Raw genomic sequence first — 27,741 nt, 5'->3', positions numbered from 1 at the left:
TTCTGATGGGGTTTGACAGTTGACCTGAGCCCATGAGTCAATTATAAGCCATATTATTGAAGTATCAATTGGTGCATATCATTCATTTATGAGTCCAACAATTGATGTAGCAACTGCAGATTGCCCCTTTAAGCCTATTTCTCACAAATTGGGAGAAACAGAGTGTGGATTTACCCGTGTAAGACCACCATGTCTGCTTGTCAGTGTCCTGCAATTCTAGTAAAATGTGAATAACCACAATGTGGTGACCTATATTAGGTGTGAATGTGGTGGGTGATTGAATGATATGCAAGGTTCACACATTCATAGCTCAAATCCTGTGTGGGTAGATGGGCTGGGAGGCGTTTCTAAAGACTTTGAGGACAGACTGAGAAGAAGACAATATGACTGCCACATCTGCCTTGCTCCTGCTGGTCACTCTTCTGCCCCCTCAAGGGCTCACAGGTAAGACCAAACATTACCTATCACTTCAACCTATCACATGTCCACTCACCTTCTAACCATGGACAGCAGAAAACTGCAAAGTGACACTGATTTGGTTGAAAAGAAATAACATAGAAATTCTAATGCTGATCACAAATTCTAGTCTTTGAATTTTAGTCATTTAAAGCCCACTGTTGTTAATTTGGGTTTCATTGGGGATATCCCTATGTCTCTACCAGCCCACCAGGACTCTGGCATTGTGAATGGAGAAAAGACCAAAACCAACTCTAAACCCTACATGGTCTCTGTGCAGGAGAGGAACAAGGAAACGGAAAAGAGGGAACATATGTGTGGGGGTTTTCTTGTGGCAGATAACTTTGTCATACTGGCCGCTCACTGCTACACAAGGTAATTGTGTTTTACTCTTTATCCTATTGAACTATTTGAGGGAGAAAACTACTCACACCAAGAAGTCATAAGTGGTTCTGTGGTCTTTGTAAAAATAAATTGCAGATTTGCTTTATGCTGTAGAACAGGGTGTCAGACAAATTTTCCCCCGGGGGGCTACATTCGGTCTACAACTAGGTCTGGAGGAGGGCCGCACTGAAAATGTGTTATATTTGCTTGTCGTCAAAATGTGCAAAAGATTGCAAAACATAGCTTCCGATGCTGCCTGACTGTCCAGATTTAATTTAGATGATTATTAGCAACCTGGAAAGTGGATACCATCAAGAAACGGTTGTCATTTCTACAGTTTAAATTCGGTTTCAGTCATTTTAAAGTATAAATGAGTTCCCTCCCCCCTCCATTAAAACAATATGATTAATATTATCGTATTTTCTGTAAATGTTTTTACTCAAACCACCCCATCAGCCAGATTGGACTCCCTCGCTGTAGAATGTTCTGTGTGCTTAGAAGCTCAGTGAGTAGTATGTTGTTTCTGTAACGGTTTTCTTGCGGTGAAGGAGAGGCGGACCAAAACACAGCGTGGTTTCTATTCATGGTTCTTTAATGAATTAAACTATACATGAACAGACTAACAAGAACCGTGAAAACCTAAACCAGCCCTATCTGGTGCAAACACAGAGACAGGAACAATCACCCACAAAACCCAACACCAAACAGGCTACCTAAATATGGTTCCCAATCAGAGACAATGACTAACACCTGCCTCTGATTGAGAACCATATCACGCCAGACATAGAAATAGACAAACAAGACATCCAACATAGAATGCCCACTCAGATCACACCCTGACTAAACAAAACATAGAAACATACAAAGCAAACTATGGTCAGGGTGTGACAGTTTCCTCTTCATTGGGGTGTGATAAGTAAGTCAAAGCTTATAGAGGAAAGGAAGTACAATAGCTACAGTGATATCTTCCAAGTTAGTGGAAAATCACAATCTATATTTTCAGTGAACTATTGCCATTCAGTAATTGTTTCTTTGTTCTTGTAGTGGTGTATAGCTGACGGTTGTGGTTGGTGTTCATAACATTAAAAGTGGGAACATTCAGCTCTCAGGATTGGTGTGAAAAGTTATTACATCAATGATTACGATCCCGAAACACACAAGAATGACATCATGCTGTTGGAGGTAAATGAGAGGGAATAAATGAAGTGTGTGTAAGGGGTTAATAGAAACATGTTATAAACACCTATTCAAATCAGGTGTGATGTATATGATTTTGTACGATTATCTTCCCAGAAGGGAATTGTATAGCATACAAATACCGAATAAACCATTTGCAGGGATATTCTACCCTGCCTGACACAACACATTGTAGACAGGGGTGACCGCCAGAGAACTTGGAGAAGAGCCATACCCACTTCTATGATATGTGCTGTTGTTACTGCTGATGATAAAGGCTTTTGTCAGGTACGGTTATAAAGCATAGATCATTCTGAAATGAATAATAATAATCATAATAATATACAGGTATATTATATAAATATATACACTGAGTGGACAAAACATTAGGAACACTTTCTGCCCTCAGAACAGCTTCAATTCTTCAGGGCATGGACTCTACAAGGTATCGAAAGCATTCCACAGGGATGCTGGCCCATGTTGACTCCATTTGGCTGGATGTCCTTTGGGTAGTGGACCAATCTTGATACACACGGGAAACTGTTGAGAGTGAAAACCCCAGCAGCTTTGCAGTTCTTGACACACTCAAATTGGTGCGCCTGACACCTACTACCATACCCCATTCAAAGGCACAAATATTTTGTCTTGCCCATTCACCCTCTGATCAAGGCGTAAAAATCCTTATTTAACCTGTCTTTTCCCCTTCATCTACACTGATTGAAGTGGATTTAACAGGTGACATCAATGAGGGATCATAGCTTTCACCTGGATTCACCTGGTCAGTCTATGTCATGGAAGTTATCCCTGCTACACTCGCATTAACATCGGCTAACCATGTGTATGTGACAAATAACATTTGATTTGATTTACACTACATGGCCAAAAGTATGTTGACACCCCTTCAAATGACTGGATTTGGCTATTTCAGCCACACTCGTTGCTGACAACTACATAAAATAGTGAGCCCTGACCTCATCCCCATCGAACACATTTGGGATGAATTGGAACACCGACTGCGAGCCAGGCCTAATCACCAAACATCAGTGGCCGACCTCACTCATGCTCTTGTGGCTGAATGGAAGCAAGTCAGGGCAGCAATGATCCAATTTGGTTGAGGTCGAATAATTGTGGAGTCCAGGTCATCTGATGCAGCATTCCATCACTCTCCTTGGTCAAATAGCCCTTACACAGCCTGGAGGTGTGTTTGTGTCATTGTCCTGTTGAACAACAAATGATGTTCCCACTAAGCTCAAATCTCAAAACCAGTCTAATGTCCATTGCTCGTGTTTCTTTGCCCAAGCAATCTCTTCTTATTATTTGTGTCCTTTAGTAGTGGTTTCTTTAACCATGAAGGCCGGATTCACGCAGTCTCCTCTGAACAGTTGACTTTGAGATGGGTCTGTTACTTGAACTCTGTGAAGTATTTATTTGGGCTGCAATCTGAGATGCAGTTACGTAAATCTAATGAATTTATCCTCTGCAACAAAGGTAACTCTGGGACTTCCTTTCCTTTGGCGGTCTTCATGAGAGTCAGGTTCATCATAGCGCATGAAGTTTTTTTCCAACCGTCGTGTCTTTGTGAGATGCAGAGTAGGTGAATGGATGTCCTCCGCATGTGTGGTTCCCACCGTGAAGCATGGAAGAGGAGGCGTGATGGTGCTTTATGTGTAATTTCTTACATTGTTACTCCAGGTAATCTTAGGTTTTATTACATACAGTCGGGAGGAACTATTGGATATAAGAGCAACGTCAAATTACCAACATTACGACCAGGAATATGACGTTCCCGAAGTGGATCCTCTGTTTTGCCTACCAAAGGCAAGGTGACTGGAAACATGAGCGATATACAAACAGTGTAGCTATTCCCTCCGCAAGGCAATCAAACAAGCTAAGCGTCAGTAAAGAGACAAAGTAGAGTTGCAATTCAACGGCTCAGACACGAGAGGTACAGTGCCTTGCGAAAGTATTCGGCCCCCTTGAACTTTGCGACCTTTTGCCACATTTCAGGCTTCAAACATAAAGATATAAAACTGTATTTTTTGTGAAGAATCAACAACAAGTGGGACACAATCATGAAGTGGAATGACATTTACTGGATATTTCAAACTTTTTTAACAAATCAAAAACTGAAAAATTGGGCGTGCAAAATTATTCAGCCCCCTTAAGTTAATACTTTGTAGCGCCACCTTTTGCTGGGATTACAGCTGTAAGTTGCTTGGGGTATGTCTTTATCAGTTTTGCACATCGAGAGACTGAATTTTTTTCCCATTCCTCCTTGCAAAACAGCTCGAGCTCAGTGAGGTTGGATGGAGAGCATTTGTGAACAGCAGTTTTCAGTTCTTTCCACAGATTCTCGATTGGATTCAGGTCTGGACTTTGACTTGGCCATTCTAACACCTGGATATGTTTATTTTTGAACCATTCCATTGTAGATTTTGCTTTATGTTTTGGATCATTGTCTTGTTGGAAGACAAATCTCCATCCCAGTCTCAGGTCTTTTGCAGACTCCATCAGGTTTTCTTCCAGAATGGTCCTGTATTTGGCTCCATCCATCTTCCCATCAATTTTAACCATCTTCCCTGTCCCTGCTGAAGAAAAGCAGGCCCAAACCATGATGCTGCCACCACCATGTTTGACAGTGGGGATGGTTTGTTCAGGGTTATGAGCTGTGTTGCTTTTACGCCAAACATAACGTTTTGCATTGTTGCCAAAAAGTTCAATTTTGGTTTCATCTGACCAGAGCACCTTCTTCCACATGTTTGGTGTGTCTCCCAGGTGGCTTGTGGCAAACTTTAAACAACACTTTTTATGGATATCTTTAAGAAATGTCTTTCTTCTTGCCACTCTTCCATAAAGGCCAGATTTGTGCAATATACGACTGATTGTTGTCCTATGGACAGAGTCTCCCACCGCTTGCACAGTGCTCCTTGGGATGTTTAAAGCTTGGGAAATCTTTTTGTATCCAAATCTGGCTTTAAACTTCTTCACAACAGTATCTCGGACCTGCCTGGTGTGTTCCTTGTTCTTCATGATGCTCTCTGCGCTTTTAACGGACCTCTGAGAATATCACAGTGCAGGAGCATTTATACGGAGACTTGATTACACACAGGTGGATTGTATTTATCATCATTAGTCATTTAGGTCAACATTGGATCATTCAGAGATCCTCACTGAACTTCTGGAGAGAGTTTGCTGCACTGAAAGTAAAGGGGCTGAATAATTTTGCACGCCCAATTTTTCAGTTTTGGATTTGTTAAAAAAGTTTGAAATATCCAATAAATGCCGTTCCACTTCATGATTGTGTCTCACTTGTTGATTCTTCACAAAAAATACAGTTTTATATCTTTATGTTTGAAGCCTGAAATGTGGCAAAAGGTCGCAAAGTTCAAGGGGGCCGAATACTTTCGCAAGGCACTGTATGTGGCAGGATCTACAGTCAATCACGGACTATAAAGCATAACCAGCCCCGTCGCGGACCAGGATGTCTTGCTCCCAGACAGACTAAACAACTTCTTTACTCACTTTGAGAACAATACAGTGCCAACGACACGGCCCGCTACCAAAACTTGCGGGTTCTTCTTCACTGCAGCCGACGTGAGTAAAACATTTAAATGTGTCAACCCTCGCAAGGCTGCAGGCCCAAACGGCATCCACAGCTGCGTCCTCAGAGCATGCACAGACCAGCTGGCTGATGTATTTACAGACATATTCAATCAATCCTTATCCCAGTCTGCTGTTCCCACATGCTTCAAGAGGGCCACCATTGTTCCTGTTCCCAAGAAACCTCAGGAAACTGAGCTAAATGACTACTGCCCCGTAGCACTCACTTCCGTTATCATCAAGTGCTTTGAGAGACTAGTTAAGGACCATATCACCTACCCCCTACCTGACACCCTAGACCCACTCCAGTTTGCTTACCGCCCCAATAGGTCCACAGACGACGCAATCGCAATCACACTGCACACGTCCCTAACCCATCTGGACAAGAGGAATACCTATGTGAGAATGATGTTCATTGACTACAGCTCAGCATTTAACATCATAGTACCCTCCAAACTCGTCATCAAGCTTGAGACCCTGGGTCTCGACCCCGCCCTGTGCAACTGGGTCCTGGACTTCCTGACGGGCCGCCCCCAGGTGGTAAGGGTAGGTAACAACATCTCCACCCTGCTGATCCTCAACAGTACTCCCTGTTCACCCATGACTGCATGACCATGCACACCTCCAACTCAATCATCAAGTTTGCAGACAACACTACAGTGGCAGGCTTGATTACCAACAACAACAAGACGGACTACAGGGAGGAGGTGAGGGCCCTAGGAGTGTGGTGTCAGGAAAATAACCTCACACTCAACGTCAACAAAACAAAGGAGATGATCGTGGACTTCAGGAAACAGCAGAGGGAGTACCCCCCTATCCACATCGACGGGACAGTAGTGGAGAGGGTAGAAAGTTTTAAGTTCCTCGGCGTACACATCACAGACAAACTGAAATGGTCCACCCACACAGACAGCGTGGTGAAGAAGGTGCAGTAGTGCCTCTTCAACCTCAGGAGGCTGAGAAAATTTGGCTTGTCACCAAAAACACCCACAAACCTTTACAGATGTACAATCGAGAGCATCCTGTTGGGCTGTATCACCCCCTGGTAAGGCAAATGCTCCGCCCATAACCGTAAGGCTCTCCAGAGGGTAGTGAGGTCTGCACAACGCATCACCGGTGGCAAACTACCTGCCCTCAGGACACCTACACCACCCGATGTCACAGGAATGCCAAAAAGATTATCAAGGACAACAACCACCCGAGCCACTCCCTGTTCACCCCGCTGTCATCCAGAAGGCGAGTTCAGTACAGGTGCATCAAAGCTGGGACCGAGAGACTGAAAAACAACTTCTACCTCAAGGCCATCAGACTGTTAAACAGCCATCACTAACATTGAGTGGCTGCTGCCAACATACTGACTCAACTCCCGACACTTAAATAAGGGAAAAATTGATGTAATAAATGTATCACTAGCAACTTTGAACAATGCCACTTCATATAATATTTACATACCCTACATTACTCATCTCATATGTATATACGTACTGTACTTTATACCATCTACTGCATCTAAATCAAATCAAATCAAATCAAATCAAATTTATTTATATAGCCCTTCGTACATCAGCTGATATCTCAAAGTGCTGTACAGAAACCCAGCCTAAAACCCCAAACAGCAAGCAATGCAGGTGTAGAAGCACGGTGGCTAGGAAAAACTCCCTAGAAAAGCCAAAACCTAGGAAGAAACCTAGAGAGGAACCAGGCTATGTGGGGTGGCCAGTCCTCTTCTGGCTGTGCCGGGTAGAGATTATAACAGAACATGGCCAAGATGTTCAAATGTTCATAAATGACCAGCATGGTCGAATAATAATAAGGCAGAACAGTTGAAACTGGAGCAGCAGCACGGCCAGGTGGACTGGGGACAGCAAGGAGTCATCATGTCAAGTAGTCCTGGGGCATGGTCCTAGGGCTCAGGTCAGTTGAAACTGGAGCAGCAGCACGGCCAGGTGGACTGGGGACAGCAAGGAGTCATCATGTCAGGTAGTCCTGGGGCATGGTCCTAGGGCTCAGGTCCTCCGAGAGAGAGAAGGAGAGAATTAGAGAACGCACACTTAGATTCACACAGGACACCGAATTGGACAGGAGAAGTACTCCAGATATAACAAACTGACCCCAGCCCCCGACACATAAACTACTGCAGCATAAATACTGGAGGCTGAGACAGGAGGGGTCAGGAGACACTGTGGCCCCACCCGAGGACACCCCCGGACAGGGCCAAACAGGAAGGATATAACCCCACCCACTTTGCCAAAGCACAGCCCCCACACCACTGGAGGGATATCTTCAACCACCAACTTACCATCCTGAGACAAAGCTGAGTATAGCCCGCAAAGATCTCCGCCACGGCACAACCCAAGGGGGGGGGGCGCCAACCCAGACAGGATGACCACATCAGTGAATCAACCCACTCAGGTGACGCACCCCCTCCAGGGACGGCATGAGAGAGCCCCAGCAAGCCAGTGACTCAGCCCCTGTAATAGGGTTAGAGGCAGAGAATCCCAGTGGAAAGAGGGGAACCGGCCAGGCAGAGACAGCAAGGGTGGTTCGTTGCTCCAGAGCCTTTCCGTTCACCTTCCCACTCCTGGGCCAGACTACACTCAATCATATGACCCACTGAAGAGATGAGTCTTCAGTAAAGACTTAAAGGTTGAGACCGAGTTTGCGTCTCTGACATGGGTAGGCAGACCGTTCCATAAAAATGGAGCTCTATAGGAGAAAGCCCTGCCTCCAGCTGTTTGCTTAGAAATTCTAGGGACAATTAGGAGGCCTGCGTCTTGTGACCGTAGCGTACGTGTAGGTATGTACGGCAGGACCAAATCAGAGAGATAGGTAGGAGCAAGCCCATGCAATGCTTTGTAGGTTAGCAGTAAAACCTTGAAATCAGCCCTTGCTTTGACAGGAAGCCAGTGTAGGGAGGCTAGCACTGGAGTAATATGATCAAATTTTTTGGTTCTAGTCAGGATTCTAGCAGCCGTATTTAGCATTAACTGAAGTTTATTTAGTGCTTTATCCGGGTAGCCGGAAAGTAGAGCATTGCAGTAGTCTAACCTAGAAGTGACAAAAGCATGGATTAATTTTTCTGCATCATTTTTGGACAGAAAGTTTCTGATTTTTGCAATGTTACGTAGATGGAAAAAAGCTGTCCTTGAAATGGTCTTGATATGTTCTTCAAAAGAGAGATCAGGGTCCAGAGTAACGCCGAGGTCCTTCACAGTTTTATTTGAGATGACTGTACAACCATTAAGATTAATTGTCAGATTCAACAGAAGATCTCTTTGTTTCTTGGGACCTAGAACAAGCATCTCTGTTTTATCCGAGTTTAAAAGTAGAAAGTTTGCTGCCATCCACTTCCTTATGTCTGAAACACATGCTTCTAGCGAGGGCAATTTTGGGGCTTCACCATGTTTCATTGAAATGTACAGCTGTGTATCATCCGCATAGCAGTGAAAGTTAACATTATGTTTTCGAATAACATCCCCAAGAGGTAAAATATATAGTGAAAACAACAGCGGTCCTAAAACGGAACCTTGAGGAACACCGAAATTTACAGTTGATTTGTCAGAGGACAAACCATCCACAGAGACAAACTGATATCTTTCCGACAGATAAGATCTAAACCAGGCCAGAACTTGTCCGTGTAGACCAATTTGGGTTTCCAATCTCTCCAAAAGAATGTGGTGATCGATGGTATCAAAAGCAGCACTAAGGTCTAGGAGCACGAGGACAGATGCAGAGCCTCGGTCCGATGCCATTAAAATGTCATTTACCACGTTCACAAGTGCCGTCTCAGTGCTATGATGGGGTCTAAAACCAGACTGAAGCATTTCATATACATTGTTTGTCTTCAGGAAGGCAGTGAGTTGCTGAGCAACAGCCTTTTCTAAGATTTTTGAGAGGAATGGAAGATTCGATATAGGCCGATAGTTTTTTATATTTTCTGGGTCAAGGTTTGGCTTTTTCAAGAGAGGCTTTATTACTGCCACTTTTAGTGAGTTTGGTACACATCCGGTGGATAGAGAGCCGTTTATTATGTTCAACATAGGAGGGCCAAGCACAGGAAGCAGCTCTTTCAGTAGTTTAGTTGGAATAGGGTCCAGTAAGCAGCTTGAAGGTTTAGAGGCCATGATTATTTTCATCATTGTGTCAAGAGATATAGTACTAAAACACTTGAGCGTCTCTCTTGATCCTAGGTCCACGCAGAGTTGTGCAGACTCAGGACAACTGAGCTTTGAAGGAATACGCAGATTTAAAGAGGAGTCTGTAATTTGCTTTCTAATAATCATAATTTTTCCTCAAAGAAGTTCATGAATTTATCACTGCTAAAGTGAAAGTCATCCTCTCTTGGGGAATGCTGCTTTTTAGTTAGCTTTGCGACCGTATCAAAAAGGAATTTTGGATTGTTCTTATTGTCCTCAATTAAGTTAGAAAAATAGGATGATCGAGCAGCAGTAAGGGCTCTTCGGTACTGCACGGTACTGTCTTTCCAAGCTAGACGGAAGACTTCCAGTTTGGTGTGGCGCCATTTCCGTTCCAATTTTCTGGAAGCTTGCTTCAGAGCTCGGGTATTTTCTGTGTACCAGGGAGCTAGTTTCTTATGAGAAATGTTTTTAGTTTTTAGGGGTGCAACTGCATCTAGGGTATTGCGCAAGGTTAAATTGAGTTCCTCAGTTAGGTGGTTAACTGATTTTTGTCCTCTGGTGTCATTGGGTAGACAGAGGGAATCTGGAAGGACATCAAGGAATCTTTGTGTTGTCTGTGAATTTATAGCACGACTTTTGATGTTCCTTGGTTGGGGTCTGAGCAGATTATTTGTTGCAATTGCAAACGTAATAAAATGGTGGTCCGATAGTCCTGGATTATGAGGAAAAACATTAAGATCCACAACATTTATTCCATGGGACAAAACTAGGTCCAGCGTATGACTGTGACAATGAGTGGGTCCAGAGACATGTTGGACAAAACCCACTGAGTCGATGATGGCTCCGAAAGCCTTTTGGAGTGGGTCTGTGGACTTTTCCATGTGAATATTAAAGTCACCAAAGATTAGAATATTATCTGCTATGACTACAAGGTCCGATAGGAATTCAGGGAACTCAGTGAGGAACGCTGTATATGACCCAGGAGGCCTGTAAACAGTAGCTATAAAAAGTGATTGAGTAGGCTGCATAGATTTCATGACTAGAAGCTCAAAAGACGAAAACGTCATTTTTTTTTTGTAAATTGAAATTTGCTATCGTAAATGTTAGCAACACCTCCGCCTTTGCGGGATGCACGGGGATATGGTCACTAGTGTAGCCAGGAGGTGAGGCCTCATTTAACACAGTAAATTCATCAGGCTTAAGCCATGTTTCAGTCAGGCCAATCACATCAAGATTATGATCAGTGATTAGTTCATTGACTAGAATTGCCTTTGAAGTAAGGGATCTAACATTAAGTAGCCCTATTTTGAGATGTGAGGTATCATGATCTCTTTCAATAATGACAGGAATGGAGGTGGTCTTTATCCTAGTGAGATTGCTAAGGCGAACACCGCCATGTTTAGTTTTGCGCAACCTAGGTCGAGGCACAGACACGGTCTCAATGGTAATAGCTGAGCTGACTACACTGACTATGCTAGTGGCAGACTCCACTATGCTGGCAGGCTGGCTAACAGCCTGCTGCCTGGCCTGCACCCTATTTCATTGTGGAGCTAGAGGAGTTAGAGCCCTGTCTATGTTGGTAGATAAGATGAGAGCACCCCTCCAGCTTGGATGGAGTCCGTCACTCCTCAGCAGGTCAGGCTTGGTCCTGTTTGTGGGTGAGTCCCAAAAAGAGGGCCAATTATCTACAAATTCTAACTTTTCGGAGGGGCAGAAAACAGTTTTCAACCAGCGATTGAGTTGTGAGACTCTGCTGTAGAGCTCATCACTCCCCCTAACTGGGAGGGGGCCAGAGACAATTACTCGATGCCGACACATCTTTCTAGCTGATTTACACGCAGAAGCTATGTTGCGCTTGGTGATCTCTGACTGTTTCATCCTAACATCGTTGGTGCCGACGTGGATAACAATATCTCTATACTCTCTACACTCGCCAGTTTTAGCTTTAGCCAGCACCATCTTCAGATTAGCCTTAACGTTGGTAGCCCTGCCCCCCGGTAAACAGTGTATGATCGCTGGATGATTCGTTTTAAGTCTAATACTGCGGGTAATAGGGTCGCCAATGACTAGAGTTTTCAATTTGTCAGAGCTAATGGTGGGAAGCTTCGGCGTCTCAGACCCCGTAACGGGAGGAGTATAGACCAGAGAAGGCTCGGCCTCTGACTCCGACTCGCTACTTAATGGGGAAAACCGGTTGAAAGTTTCTGTCGGCTGAATGAGCGACACCGGTTGAGCGTTCCTACAGCATTTCCTTCCAGAAACCTTGAGAAAGTTGTCCGGCTGCGGGGACTGTGCCAGGGGATTTATACTACTATCTGTACTTGCTGGTGGCACAGACGCTGTTTCATCCTTTCCTACACTGAAATTACCCTTGCCTAACGATTGCGTCTGAAGCCGGGCTTGTAGCACAGCTATCCTCGCCGTAAGGCGAGTACAGCGACTGCAATTAGAAGGCATCATGTTAATGTTACTACTTAGCTTCGGGTGTTGGAGGTCCTGACGAATCGTGTCCAGATAAAGCGTCCGGAGTGAAAAAGTTGTGGGTGGAAAAAAAAATATATATATATATATGTGTGTGTGTGTGTATAACAACAGTAATTAAAAAGTAAAAACCGTAAAATTGTCAGGTAGCAAAATAGGTTGGCAACAAAACGCACAGCACAGCAACTCCAAAACAGGTCTGCAAGTTGTGACCGGAACTTGCCATCTTGATGTAATAAATGTATCACTAGCCACTTTAAACAATGCCACTTTTACATGTTTACATACCCTACATTACACATCTCATATGTATATACTGTACTCTATACCATCTACTGCATCTTGCCATCTTGATGTAATAAATGTATCACTAGCCACTTTAAACAATGCCACTTTTACATGTTTACATACCCTACATTACTCATCTCATATGTATATACTGTACTCTATACCATCTACTGCATCTTGCCATCTTGATGTAATAAATGTATCACTAGCCACTTTAAACAATGCCACTTTTACATGTTTACATACCCTACATTACTCATCTCATATGTATATACTGTCTCTATACCATCTTAATGGATCTTGCCATGCCGTTCTATACCATCACTCATTCATATATATATATTTTTAATGTACATATTCTTATTCATTTCTTTACACTTGTGTGTATAAGGTAGTTGTTGTGAATTTGTTAGGTTAGATTACTCGTTGGATATTACTGCATTTTCGGAACTAGAAGCACACGCATTTTGCTACACTCGCATTAACATCTGCTAACCATGTGTATGTGACAAATAAAATTTGATTTGATTGAGAATTCAAGGCACACTTAACCAGCATGGCAACCACAGCATTCTGCAGCGATACCCCATCCCATCTGGTTTGCGCTTAGTGGGACTATCATTTGTTTTTCAACAGGACAATGACCCAAAACACACCTCCAGGCTGTGTAAGGTCTATTTGACCAAGAAGGAGGGTGATGGAGTGCTGCATCGGATGACCTGGCCTCCACAATCACCCGACCTCAACCCAATTGAGATGGTTTGGGATGAGTTGTACTGCAGAGTGAAGGAAAAGCCGCTAATACGTTCTCAGAACATGTGGAAACTCCTTCAAAAGTATTCATCATGAAGCTGGATGAGAGAATGCCAAGAGTGTGCAAACCTGTCATCAAGGCAAAGAATGGCTACTTTGAAGAATCTCAAATATATAATATTTTGATTTGTTTAACACTTTTTTAGGTTACTACATGATTCCATGTGTTATTTGATCGTTTTGATGTCTTCACTGTTATTCTACAATGTAGAAATAGTCAAAATAAAGAAAAACCCTTGAAATGAGTAGGTGTGTCCAAACTTTTGACTGGTACTGTACATATATATATATATATATATATATATAATACTTGTTTTTCAAATGTAGAGTAACTGTTTCTTCTCGTCTGTGTTTCAACAATTGATTTCAGGGACATTCAGGAGGTCCTCTGGTGTGTGGGGGGATAGCAGTGGGAGTTGTGTCCTTCAATGATACAGACTATTGCAACCAGTCGAGAGCACCCAATGTCAACACCAACATATCTCCCCTGGACCAAGAAAGGAACTGGACTTAAATCAGTCAACTAAATGATTCATAAACACACACACTCTTTGTTACAGAAAATATTAACTGAGTGTATGTGCATGTGTGTGTTGATTTCCTGTAAAAGTCTCAAGTACTGACAGACAACATAGGGTTATTATTTTATATTCATTTTTAGACAGATAACCACATGTTTCCATCTAGCCTAAGACAACTAAGAATCTCTGGTTACATGAAAGCGACACAATTCTCTGAAAGCACACCACGCTTATTTTCAGTGCCAGAAGCCTTGGTCACTGTGGTTCATCTATCTGGTACGTAGTGCTGCTAAGCACGGCACTAACGCACTGCAAACTTAGCAGGTGCCAAAACTGCTGCACAGGTACTGGAAAAACAGACTGAGATGACAGTAGCAAGGTCTGTCAAAGTTAATGTATCTAGAGTGTGGTCAAACATTATAAACCTCTAGTTGGTCATGGTTGGCATGTAGAGGTTACATTGGCACAGAATTGGGTGAAACACAGGAACTAAGTGGTACATCCTGTAAAGGGTTTAGAGAGACACTCAGCACTTTGAAACCCAGCAGTCTGAGAAGACAAAGACCTCAACCCCATCAAACACCTTTGGGATGAATGTGAACGGCGACTGCGAGCCAGGCCTAACCGCCCAACACCAGTGCTCGACCTCACTAATGTTCTTGTGGCTGAATGGAAGCAAGTCCCCGCAGCAATGTTCCAACATCTAGTGGAAAGCCTTCCCAGAAGAGTGGAGGCTGTTATAGCAGCAAAGGTGGGATCAACTCTATATTAATGACCATTGGTCTATTTACCCCTCTTTATTTCACCTACCGACTTGGAAAGAAATTTAAATATACATTCAGTTATTTGGCAAAATACAGACGTTGCCATTGTGTTGGGGGAAATAGGGATGTCTAAAAGCGCATTCTTATTTAACCAGTGTCAGGATTTGGCCAGGGTTGTTCCGGGTTTTTGTCAGTAGATGTCCCCATTGTGCTTTTTGTCCCTGTGTTTTTCCCTTGATCCCCATTATTGTTTGCACCTGTGTCTCGTTCCCCTGATTGTATTTAAACCCTTTGTTTCCCTCAGTTCTGTGCTCTGTGTTTGTATGTTAGCACCCTGCCCTAGTGTTCTGTGTGCTCTTGTCGATTCCGGGGGCCTGTTGCACAAAACTAGGATAAGGGATTAAGCCAGGATATCTTGATCCTGGCTCAATTGATCCGTAATCCGGTTGCACTAAAGATGGATAGGGGGCAGGAGGATATGTTATGGTATAAATTACCATGGAGATTTATTCTGTGGAGCTAGCCTGCTCCAGACCAGGCTAAATTCCAGGATCTATTTAATCTCATCCCTAATGTCAGTCAGCAGTCACCACAAATGGAAACCAATAGTTATTTCACTGCTCACTATACATTGTTATCACATATAACTAGACCCACTGTTATTATTTAAACGTTTGTGATCATTAATTTCAATGATTTTGGATAAAAAATGATTTTTAGATGATGTTGCTATCATTAGATAATTTACAGTTTCCCATAGACTATAAGGCTATATATAAAATGATAGAATATTAGGGCCACAGAGGGGAAAAAAACACAAGTCATAATATTGTAACCAGTTGTTTTAAAGGAGGACAGTTGTTAAAATGACAGATGTGGGGCATTTCGTGAAATTGTACTTCAGTATGGTTTCATAAACAAAGACATGCTGATGTGCCAGAATATTAAGTATCACATTGTCATAAGTATCAAAACTGTAAAAACAATATGTAGCTTTTCTGCAGAAAGAACCAGCCTCATAAATGTATGACTTTATCCTTTTTCTTCAGTGTGGCCCTAGTACTCTGTCATATAAACAAATACACATTCCATATGAATATAAAAACACAATGTGTAACATTATGTTCCTTTATTGAATAAGGACAAAACAAAGCAGGTAAACCATCAGCTCCTTTCGAAACTGAAGTCACAGTGACTCTACAAGATGGAAAGCACAGAATCCAAGCATATTATACAAAATGATACATACACATTCAAAGGTCTGTATATAACACACCCTGCATGTCTGCACACTAAAATAAATGCAGGACAAATCCATACACATCAACTGAACAGACAAATGAATGGATGCAGGTAGCCTCCCTGCAGCCTTGTATTACACACAGTATACCGCACAAACATCATAAGAGGCCGAATTCGTCAAAAAACGAACCCAAAAAAAACCAAATTCCTCTGCCACCGCAGGACATATTTAACCAAAATTGAAAGCACACATACTAACTAAAATAATTCAACACATATTGGTCCCTCAGTAGCCGACCAGTCGTCATCAGGGAAGATTGCCGGATTGTCCCAGTCCATGGCTGGTGGCACTCTGGGGGCCCTCTCCTTCCTCAGGCAGGCCACATTGTGGAGGACAGCACAAGCCACAGTAATATCACATGCCCTAACAGGGCTGACCCTTAATTTGTGAAGGCAGTGAAAGCGTGCCTTCAGGAGGCCAAAGGTCATTTCAACTCTGGCCCTGGTCCTGGCATGGGCATGGTTGTAGGCCTGCTGTGCTTCCTGGGGGTCTGTGAAAGGTGTCAGGAGAAAAGGCTGGCAGCCATACCCCCTGTCTCCCAGCAACACACCAGAGAATTCACCTGTCAACACAAAATCTCATCATTACTACCTCATAAACACAGTGATATTCTTGACACAGCCATGATGGTTATAAATAGGGGTTGTGTGGCTTACCTTGTGATAGGCACTGATAGATTTCAGAGGCCCGAAAGATTCTGGAGTCATGGACTGAGCCAGGCCATTTCACCACAACATTGCTGATCACACAGTCAGCATTGCAGACCATCTGAAATCATAAGATGAGGAATATTACACCAATCAATGCACATCACTGGCAATGCAGAGTGTTCGTCAATGGACAATATCAAAAAGTTATGTTCACCTGAACATTAATGCTGTGAAAGGATTTCCTATTCACAAAATCGGCCTCATGGGCACCTGAGGGGGCTTTTATCCTTATGTGTGTGCAGTCCACTGCACCAATGACATTGGGGAAACCTGTCACACAAAGTAATGAGTATCCTACTATGTGTTAACAGTTGTCCTGTAATTTGTAGATCCTCTTACCTGCAATCCTATAGAACTCCTCTTTGATGTCACAGAGTCTTCTGTGGCCAGGGAAGGAGATGAAGACATCTGCTAATGCTTTGATAGCCAGACACACACTCCTTATTGTGCGGCAAATTGTGGCCTTGTTCAGCTGTTCTGCATCCCCCACTGAGTACAGGAAGGCTCCACTAGCAAAAAAGCGCAAGGCCACACAAACCATTTGCTCCACACTCAGTGCATGGCTCCGTGCAGTGCGGTGCTTAATCCTGGGACCCAGTAGTCTGCATAGATACCTGATGCCATCTGCAGAAAACCTGTATCTTTCATATAGATGGTCATCAGGCAAGGCCAGTGGGTCCAACCGGTCCCTGAAGACCCTTTCTCGCCTGAAGGCTCTCCTCAGCACAAGTGCTTCTTCATCCACCACATCTCGCACGAATGGGCATGCCATTGTCAGAGCAGAAAGGAACACACAATTTTGGGCCTTCATATAGGCTAGTGGCCACACCTGGTGCTGGGGGGGTGGGCAAAAGAGGGCGATGCCTTATAACGATGACTTGGTTGTACTGATTGCTGGGAAAATAAAAAAAACCTTAGAAAGATGCCACCGTCCTGTGTGCTCACAATAAGAGCTCATATGTCATGGCTCACTTGACTTTACGAGAATATACCTAATTTTTATTTTGAGCTGTGTCATCTTCTTGGAGCTGGGGGAGGAAAGAAAAATAATGATTAATACATTTGTGTTACAGTTAGCATATAGTGTACATTGAAGGCATATCTCACCTCCCTCAAGTTTTTTTATTTCAAGGTCCAGTTTCCTAATTGTCCTCTTTTTTATTTCGGACTCCAGTGCAAGATTTTCCATCTTTTTCTTCTTGTACTGAATGTCTATGTCTGCCAGTTCTATTTGGCGCCGGAGGTGGTTGCCATACAACTTTCTGATAGCTTGTGAGCTCTGTGAACACAATACAATTAGCGCAGCTGGAATTTGGCAGGATGTGGTGTCCTTTTATTAATACGCACTATGTTGCCAGGCTGGTTTTCCCACTGTATAGCATCTGGGTCCTGTAAAATAAATTAGATTTTTTGATTTTGATGAGGACTCCTCACCATTGTAGAGTAAATAGTACTTTCACAGTCTTAACATGATACCTCATGCCTTCTGGAATCCAGAGAGATGGTCTCCTCCTCATCATCGTCTCCATCATGTGCTGTTGCTGCTGCACTGGGGCCTTCACCCTATCACATTTAATCGGATTCATATTGAAGCTAGTAGACAAGACATGCCAGGCCTACAGTATGCCTTTGATGGAGTACTCACTGGATCAGCATCGTCTGGTGCTTGTGCTGGTGGCTCTAACAGGAACACAGTGCTGCCAGACACTGCAAGGCAATAGGTAAACCAAAGTCAGACAGTCCAAATTGATTCAATATGAATGTGGTTGTATCCCATGTAGAGATGGAAGGACATACCTTGAATGAAGCGGGTGGCATCTTGGGAGGAACCTATGCTCGTCTCTTTCCCCCAGGGATCCCCTCTAAGACGGGCCTGCCTTTATTTAGCTCCAAGGCCATGTCCTCTGCTGGGGTAAGGTCAGCCTTTGGTGACCCACCACCCGTGCCTTGTCTGTGGGTATTCTTTTTCACTGCTAAAACAGTACAGACAATGTGTGAGCAGGCACCTTCTGGGTACAATATATGCTTGTGCTTTGTTAAATATTAGTCAGGGACCATACCATTCTGCAGAATGTTCTTGTATTTGATTTTGACCTGCTGCCATGTCCGTTTTGGCCCGTTCATGTTTAATCTACACACACACACACACACACACACACACACACACACACACACACACACACATTTAATGGAGTCACACTGCAAAAAATTACTTGGTATGTTTGTCTTGTTTTCAGTAAAAATATCAAAAAATTTATCATAGCTTTATACAGTGTGATGGAGTTACTTTACACAATTTCACTCATATCTGCAGTGCATTTCAATTAAAAATTTAACCGTTTCATAATTACAGTACAACTGCATTTTTGGAGATGTGAATTAAATATTTGAATTGTAATTGTGATGTTTCAGCGGAGCGGTGAGTGTGTAATTGTGCACTACTTACGCATTCAGGCGGTCTGCAATACTTTGCCACGCTTTTTCTCTTTGCTTTATCACTGTGGCGGTGTTGCCTTTCTTCTTAATCATATCTTTTACCTCCTCGTATGCCTCCATGAGGATTTGTGCTTCCGACGGGGAAAAGTACGCGGCTCTAGTTGCCATGGTAAATCAGTTAATCTGTGATCTGTGGCGGGGTCTATTTGAGTGAGCCGTGAGCGCGCACCTATCCAGGATTGGTTTCACCTGGCTTAATGAATCCGTGTCTGCTCATCCTGGCTTGGTCTTTGTGCAACCAATTAAGCCTGGACGCACATGTTTTGGCTTCATTGAGCTCAGCTGAGTCATTTATCCCGGATGTCTTAATTCTACTTTTGTGCAACAGGCCCCGGGTGACGTTCTTGTGGTATTCTGTTTTTTGTTTTTGTTTATTTTTGGTGAGTTTCTTTTGAGTTCTTTTGTGTTTTACCTACCACCTTTTGGATTGCCATTTTTGTATTTTAAGATTTTTTCTTTATTAAATACACCGTCTTAAGTACTGCTGTGTCTGCCTCATCTTCTGGGTTCTGCTGTCTATTCGTGGCTCAGTTGGTTAAGTGACTATTTCTCACTCCGGAGACCCAGGTTCGAAACCGGGTCCTGACAGAAACACAGAGCCAAAAATGAACCCAGAGGCAGCCAGTTCCCAGGACCTTTTTGCCACACTGTCCCACCACCAGGAGACTGTCCAACGCCACGAAGCCGCCCTGGTTCAGCAAGAGGCCTTAATGGCTAGACATTCTCATCTTCTGTCGGAGATGCTGACTTCCATTAAGCAAATATCTGATCGACTTACCCCGGCAACAGTTCCCGTCCCAGTACCTCAAGTTCACGTACCCATGGCAGTTAACCCCCTGGCTGAACCTCGTCTTCCACCTCCCCAACGGTTCTCAGGTGATCCAAGTGCTTGTAAAGGGTTTCTCACTCAATGTTCTCTCTCCTTTGAGCTGCAACCCTCGTCGTTTCCCACCGACCGGTCTAAGATCGCATATATCATCACCCTGCTGTCGGAAAAAGCCCTGGCCTGGGCTACTGCTGTGTGGGATGCCCATAGTTCCTGCTGTGCCAGCTACTCTGCCTTTGCTGAGGAATTCAAACGAGTGTTTCAAGGCCCAAGCAGTGGTTCTGACTCAGCCAAACAGCTCCTGACTCTCCATCAAGGTTGGCGCAGCGTGACGGACTATGCCATCCAGTTCCGCACGGTGGCAGCAGCGAGTGGCTGGAACAACGAGGCGCTCACGGTGTGCTTTCTGAAAGGCCTTTCCGACACTATCCAAGATGAACTGGCCACTCGGGAACCACCGGACAATCTCGAGTCCCTGATCAAGTTGGCCTCACGCATTGACCAGCGTCTGAGAGAGAGAGAACTCAACCGTAGACCTCTAGCTCCTATCAGTCCCAGCTCCGAGTCCCCACCTTTATCATCACTGGCTCCACCGGAACCCATGCAGATTGGACGCATCTCCCAGGCTGAGAGAGACCGCCGGATGAGGAGCGACGCTGTCTATATTGCGGCAAACCGGGCCATTTCCGTTCCACGTGTCCCGGGCTCCAGGGAAACGCTCTGTCCCGTACAGACCGGGGGAACTGTAACGGGAAACATAACCTCCTCCCATCCGTCCAACTCCCGTCTGCTCATTCCAGTCACCCTCTCCTGGGACAACCACAAGCTTCACCTTCAAGCCTTGGTAGACTCTGGAGCCGCAGGTAACTTCATGGATGGTGTCTGGGCGAAGGAGAATGGCGTTCCCTCTGAACTTCTAAGTGACCCCATGAGGGTTACTACATTGGATGGAAGCCCTTTGGGATCTGGACTTGTCACTCATGTCACTACCTCCTTGAGACTTTCAGTTTCACAACACCAGGAATTGATGAACTTTCATTTGATCTCCTGTTCCGAGTTCCCTCTCGTCCTTGGATACCCCTGGCTTCACAGCCATAACCCTCACATCGACTGGTCTGTGGGCACTATCAAGCAGTGGGGTCCTACGTGCCAAGCTACTTGTATTTTCCAGAATTCCCCGAGTTCTACTCCCGAGTCTTTAGAATCCATCGACCTGACCCGAGTTCCGAGTGTTACCATGACCTCAAACTGGTGTTTAGCAAACAGAGGGCCACCATGCTACCACCCCATAGATCTTACGATTGCCCCATCGACCTGTTTCCGGGCACTTGCCCCCAGGGGTCGGATCTTTTCCCTATCTCCACCCGAACGAGCTGCTATGGATACCTACATCAAGGACTCTCTGGAAGCAGGCCTCATGCGTCCATCAACCTCCCCGGCGGGAGCAGGGTTTTTCTTTGTGGCCAAGAAAGATGGTGGGTTACGTCCTTGCATCGACTACCGGGGACTCAATGACATAACCGTCCGTAACCGTTACCCGCTACCCCTTATGGCCACAGCCTTCGAGCTGCTCCAGGAAGCAGTTGTTTTCACTAAGCTTGACCTGCGGAACGCATACCATCTTGTGCGGATCAGACCTGGTGACGAGTGGAAGACCGCTTTCAACACGCCTACTGGTCACTATGAATACTTGGTGATGCCCTTCGGCCTGACCAACGCCCCAGCGGTGTTCCAAGCGCTCATAAACGATGTGCTTAGGGATATGCTTAACATATTTGTGTTCGTTTACTTGGATGACATCCTCATCTTTTCGAGCTCCCTTCAAGAACACACTAAGCATGTCAGACAAGTACTCAAACGCCTCCTGGACAGCCATCTGTACGTTAAGCCGGAAAAATGTGAATTCCATTCATCCCGAGTACAATTCCTGGGATTTGTAGTGGAACCCGGTCGAATCCAAATGGACCCTAGGAAGGTAGGGGCGGTAGCGGATTGGCCCACCCCCAAATCCGTTAAGGATGTTCAGCGTTTCCTGGGCTTCACAAACTTTTACCGCAAGTTCATCAAGAACTTCAGTTTGGTGGCAGCTCCTCTCTCAGCTTTAACCAAAGGTGGCAATGCAAGGTTTTTTGGGGAAGAGAAGCTGAGACGGCCTTCCAAGGACTCAAGCAGCGCATCCTCTCTGCTCCCATCCTGATACTACCGACTACGGATGAACCATTTGTGGTGGAGGTAGACGCATCAGAGGTTGGTGTTGGAGCTGTCCTGTCTCAGAGGGGTGAAGACAAGAAGCTTCATCCGTGCGCTTTCTTCTCACACCGGCTTACCCCGACTGAGAGGAACTACGATGTGGGGGATCGTGAACTCCTAGCGGTTAAGATGGCATTGAAGGAATGGAGACACTGGCTCGAGGGGGCTTCTCACCCGTTTCAAGTGCTTACGGACCACAAAAATCTGGAGTATATCCAGCAGGCGAAGCGATTGAACTCTAGACAAGCTAGATGGTCTCTTTTCTTCAATCGATTCCAGTTTATCCTCACCTATCGGCCCGGGTCGAAGAATCTCAAACCGGATGCCCTGTCCCGAGTCTACGCTCCTGCCATTCGAGATGACACGGACATGCCTGTCCTTCCTGCTGCTAAGATTGTGGCTCCGATCTCGTGGCAAGTTGAGGATACCGTGAGACGTGCTCAAGCTAGCGAACCGGACCCTAAAGGAGGCCCTGCCAATCGGTTGTTTGTCCCCAAGGCAGTGAGGACTCAGGTCCTTCTGTGGGGGCACTCCTCTCGCCTCACCTGTCATCCGGGCGTAGGTCGCACCTTGGAGTTCATCCAGCGTAAGTTCTGGTGGCCTACCATAAGAGAAGACGTTGCCACTTTCGTCAATGCCTGCCCCGTGTGCTGCCAGGGCAAATCTTCTCACCTCCGCCCTCAAGGACTCCTTCATCCTTTACCTGTTCCCCACAGACCCTGGTCCCATATCTCATTGGACTTTATTACTGGACTTCCTCCATCCCATGGCAATACTACTATCCTAGTCATAATCGACAGGTTTTCAAAGGCGGCCAGGTTCGTCCCTCTGACTAAGTTACCTTCTGCCAAGGAAACGGCTGAGTTGGTAATTAATCATGTGTTCCGAGTCTTCGGCATTCCTCAAGATGTGGTTTCTGACAGAGGTCCCCAGTTCGCCTCAAGGTTTTGGAAGGCCTTCTGCCAACTCATGGGGGCTTCTGCCAGTCTATCTTCAGGGTATCATCCGGAGTCCAACGGCCAAACAGAGAGGATGAATCAAGAGCTGGAAACCACCCTCCGATGTATGACTCGTGACAACCCGTCCACATGGTCATCCTTTATTGTTTGGGCCGAATACGCGCACAACACCTTGCGCTCCTCCTCCACTGGTATGTCCCCGCACGAGTGTCAGTTTGGCTATGCTCCTCCATTGTTCCCGGACCAGGAGGCAGAAGTCAGAGTGCCTTCAGCCTTGAGGTTCGTCAGACGCTGTCGGCTTATGTGGAGGAAGACCCGTCTTAATCTGATGCGTTCCTCACAGAGGTATCAACAACAAGCCAACAGACGTCGCCGTCCCGGGCCTACCCTGCGCCCCGGCCAGAGAGTCTGGCTTTCCACAAGAGACTTACCTCTACGGGTGGAGTCTCGCAAGCTGTCCCAAAAATACATCGGTCCCTTCAAGGTTGCCAGGAGAGTTAACCCAGTTTCTTATCGCCTACACTTACCCAGATCCCTTAAGATTAATCCCACATTTCATGTGTCATTGTTAAAACCTGTTGTTTTTTCTCCCCTTGTCCCGGCAGACAGACCTCCCCCTCCGCCTCTTGTCATTGGAGGCCAGCCGGCTTATACCGTCCACCGGATACTGGATTCCCGCCGGGTGCAGCGGTCCTGGCAGTATCTGGTGGACTGGGAAGGCTACGGTCCTGAGGAGCGCTCCTGGGTTCCTGCCAAAGACATCCTGGACCCTGACCTCATTCGTCAGTTCAGGGTCCTCCACCCTGAGAGAGCTGGTAGGAACGTCAGGAGCCGTTCCTAGGGGGATTCTGTCAGGATTTGGCCAGGGTTGTTCCGGGTTTTTGTCAGTAGATGTCCCCATTGTGCTTTTTGTCCCTGTGTTTTTCCCTTGATCCCCATTATTGTTTGCACCTGTGTCTCGTTCCCCTGATTGTATTTAAACCCTTTGTTTCCCTCAGTTCTGTGCTCTGTGTTTGTATGTTAGCACCCTGCCCTAGTGTTCTGTGTGCTCTTGTCGATTCCGGGTGACGTTCTTGTGGTATTCTGTTTTTTGTTTTTGTTTATTTTTGGTGAGTTTCTTGAGTTCTTTTGTGTTTTACCTACCACCTTTTGGATTGCCATTTTTGTATTTTAAGATTTTTTCTTTATTAAATACACCGTCTTAAGTACTGCTGTGTCTGCCTCATCTTCTGGGTTCTGCTGTCTATTCGTGGCTCAGTTGGTTAAGTGACTGTTTCTCACTCCGGAGACCCAGGTTCGAAACCGGGTCCTGACAACCAGCTTACTGAACCAGAATCCAAGATGGCGTAGCAGTTTAGACGTCTTTGTCTTGTCGTGTCCTGTGTATATATATTTTTTTCTTTGTATATCTTTAGTATATATTTTTTATATTTTTAACCTCAATTTCAACATACTCTCCTGCAACCCACCTCACCCAATGTGAAATGGATCTGCTATTTTCTATACTTTAGATCCGGAATCCCCAACAGAAGATAGGCAGCTAACTAGCTAGTAGTCAGTTAGCCACTGCTAGCAGTCATCAGCTAACCTTAGCCCGGTCAACTCCTGCCAGTCTGCACAGTGCGATTAAACCCAGAGCATATCGGACTGCTTTTTCTCCACCAAATCTCCACAAGCTCTGAACCTTTTCACCTGGATCATGGCAGCTAGCTAGCTGCTATCCGAGTGGCTACTCTTGACTAACATCTCTGTCCTGAAGCAAGCACCAGTTAGCCTGGAACTAGCCTTGTGCTAGTCCCATCACCCGGCTAGCTGAAGAGGTCCATCAGCCACTCCTTGGGCTACAACACCTATTTTGCCTGGACCCTTTTACTGCCTGCATGGAGCCCTGCCGATCCATCACGACTGGTCTGCCGACGTAACCGTCCGAGGGGGCTACAACAAACTCTTTCATCGCAATGTCTCCCTAAGGCCCTTCTGCTAGCCTGCTAGCCCCGGCCTGTTAGCTGTCTGAATCGGCGTGTCTCCAGCTCGCCTAGCTACTCACTGGTCCCTATGATCACTTGGCTACGCATGCCTCTCCCTAATCTCAATATCAAATCAAATCAAATGTTTTATATAGCCCTTCGTACATCAGCTGATATCTCAAAGTGCTGTACAGAAACACAGCCTAAAACCCCAAACAGCAAGCAATGCAGGTGTAGAAGCACGGTGGCTAGGAAAAACTCCCTAGAAAGACCAAAACCTAGGAAGAAACCTAGAGAGGAACCAGGCTGTGTGGTGTGGCCAGTCCTCTTCTGGCTGTGCCGGGTGGAGATTATAACAGAACATGGCCAAGATGTTCAAATGTTCATAAATGACCAGCATGGTCGAATAATAATAAGGCAGAACATTTGAAACTGGAGCAGCAGCACAGCCAGGTGGACTGGGGACAGCAAGGAGTCATCATGTCAGGTAATCCTGGGGCATGGTCCTAGGGTTCAGGTCCTCCGAGAGAGAGAAAAGAGAGAATTGGAGAAAACACACTTAAATTCACACAGGACACCGAATAGGAAAGGAGAAGTACTCCAGATATAACAAACTGACCCTAGCCCCCCCGACACATAAACTACTGCAGCATAAATACTGGAGGCTGGAGACTTGTTCATTGCTGCTTGGTTAGTGATTATTGTCTTATTTCATTGTAGAGCCTCCAGCCCTCCTCAATATGCCCTTGTGTTCCACCTCCCACACATGTGTTGACCTCACCTGGTTTAAATGGTGTCTCTAGAGACAAAACCTCTCTCATCGTCACTCAATGCCTAGGTTTACCTCCACTGCATTCACATCCTACCATACTCTTGTCTGTACATTATGCCTTGAATCTATTCTTCCGTGCCCAGAAATCTGATTCTTTACTCTCTGTTCCGAATGCACTAGACGACCAGTTCTTATAGCCTTTAGCCGTACCTTTATCCTACTCCTCCTCTGTTCCTTTGGTGTTGTAGAGGTTAATCCAGGCCCTGCAGTGCCTAGCTCCACTCCTATTCCCCAGGCTCTCTCATTTGTTGACTTCTGTAACCATAAAAGCCTTGGTTTCATGCATGTTAGCATTAGAAGCCTCCCCCTAAATTGGTTTTATTCACAGCTTTAGCACACTCTGCCAACCTGGATGTTCTTGCCGTGTCTGAATACTGGCTTAGGAAGGCCACCAAAAATCCAGAAATTTCCATCCCTATTTATAACATTTTACGACAAGATAGAACTGCCAAAGGGAGCGGAGTTTCAATGTACTTCAGAGATAGCCTGCAGAGTTCTGTCATACTATCCAGGTCTGTGGCCAAACAATTCGAGCTTATACTTCTAAAAATCCACCTTTCCAGAAACAAGTCTCTCACCGTTGCCGCTTGTTATAGACCACCTTCAGCCCCCAACTGTGCCCTGGACACCATATGTCTCAAGTAAAACTGTGAAGGACATCAGCGTTACTCTGGACCCTGATCTCTCTTTTGACAAACATATCAAGACTGTTTAAAGGACATCTTTTTTCCATCTATGTAACATTGCAAAAATCTGAAACTTTCTGTCCAAAAATGATGCAGAAAAATGTATCCATGCTTTTGTCACTTCTAGGTTAGACTACTGCAATCAGTGGTGGGCCGTCAGGGCCAGCAAGGCCTTCTCTGCTGGCCTAAACATCATCAGAATATATATATTTTTTAAATATATTTTCCCACAAATATGTATTAAATTATTCCCCAGAGTAAGAGTTACACTCTTCATTTCATAGCGTTCCTCTTGGTTGCACTGCTTCCAGCCCCAGGTTGAGATTTGGAGGGCTGGTCTTTATGTTAGATATTTTATCCAATCATATTCAGCCATCATGTGTTGCCAGGGGTCTAAAATCTGCCCTCAGGCCTTCAGAATCAACAGTGCGGGCGCTTGTAGCTTAAAGTGAATGGAAATTAAAATTTAGTGTCAACCAATCAGCTTGAGTTGGCTATTGTACGCCTGCTGGCTGGCTCCAGTGTTACACAGGAGCCAGCTAGCAGGCATAGTGCCTGCACGTCTTTTGATTGGATTACCTACTAGGAAACTAGGAAACTGAAATTGATCAACGATTGATCAACGAATTAATTTGCGCACTACTAAACTGTTTTTTCAACCCACAATGGCGGAAGGAGAAGATATCGATTTGGTCGAGGATATAATTATAACGCCATTCTCAAGACAAACTTTTCAAGAAAAGTTAGACATTGTCAGGAGAGGTAGACGCCGACGCTACAAAGCCGACGCTACAAAGACAGGCTCCGAGAAGCACTGCAAACTGTACTGCTGGGAACGCCTATTATTTGCAAGTGATCGATTTGGTGTTTGGGGCCACACTGGCTTTGCAAACCTGAGTTGTCTAACCAAGGCAGCAACGAGACACCAAAGTACGGCTGGGCACTTACAAACAATGGTGCTTTTGAAAACTTTTGGGGACACCCGAGTGGATCTACAGCTCAACGAACAAGCACGCAGGGCAACAAAGCTGCAGAATGAAAAGGTATTGTACTCTTCCCCTGCAATTCTCTGAATAAAAATGTAAATTTC

At 45.1% G+C, this 27,741-nt stretch overlaps 1 protein-coding gene and 1 long non-coding RNA gene across 2 annotated transcripts; one reads left to right on the top strand and one right to left on the bottom strand.

Moving 5' to 3' along the window:
* The first annotated feature begins 382 nt into the window (after positions 1-382).
* Positions 383-15,549, top strand: LOC135556541 (granzyme E-like). The gene is made up of 3 exons (XM_064989835.1): positions 383-444; positions 663-831; positions 13,708-15,549. Exons 1-3 carry the CDS (start codon positions 384-386, stop codon positions 13,742-13,744), a joined length of 267 nt encoding a protein of 88 aa, XP_064845907.1. The 5' UTR covers position 383; the 3' UTR covers positions 13,745-15,549.
* A 187-nt stretch (positions 15,550-15,736) lies between these two features.
* On the bottom strand, positions 15,737-17,621 carry LOC135556542 (uncharacterized). The gene is made up of 3 exons (XR_010458004.1): positions 16,975-17,621; positions 16,582-16,693; positions 15,737-16,487 (listed from the first exon to the last, which is right to left on the bottom strand). It is a non-coding gene; the product is annotated as an uncharacterized LOC135556542 (long non-coding RNA).
* Positions 17,622-27,741: the final 10,120 nt, after the last annotated feature.

The sequence above is a fragment of the Oncorhynchus masou genome, chromosome 15 (genome assembly GCF_036934945.1).
Source record: "Oncorhynchus masou masou isolate Uvic2021 chromosome 15, UVic_Omas_1.1, whole genome shotgun sequence".
Lineage (NCBI taxonomy): Eukaryota > Metazoa > Chordata > Actinopteri > Salmoniformes > Salmonidae > Oncorhynchus > Oncorhynchus masou.
The sequence above is the reverse complement of the archived record's forward strand: the minus strand, read 5'-3'. Positions and strand labels throughout refer to the sequence as shown.

Excerpts from the sequence above, each read along its gene's own strand:
- LOC135556541 (XM_064989835.1), top strand. The coding sequence starts at position 384 with ATGACTGCCACATCTGCCTTGCTCCTGCTGGTCACTCTTCTGCCCCCT. Across the intron at positions 445-662 it reads GCCCCCTCAAGGGCTCACAG|CCCACCAGGACTCTGGCATT; the intron begins GTAAGACCAAAC and ends TGTCTCTACCAG. Across the intron at positions 832-13,707 it reads GCCGCTCACTGCTACACAAG|GGACATTCAGGAGGTCCTCT; the intron begins GTAATTGTGTTT and ends AATTGATTTCAG.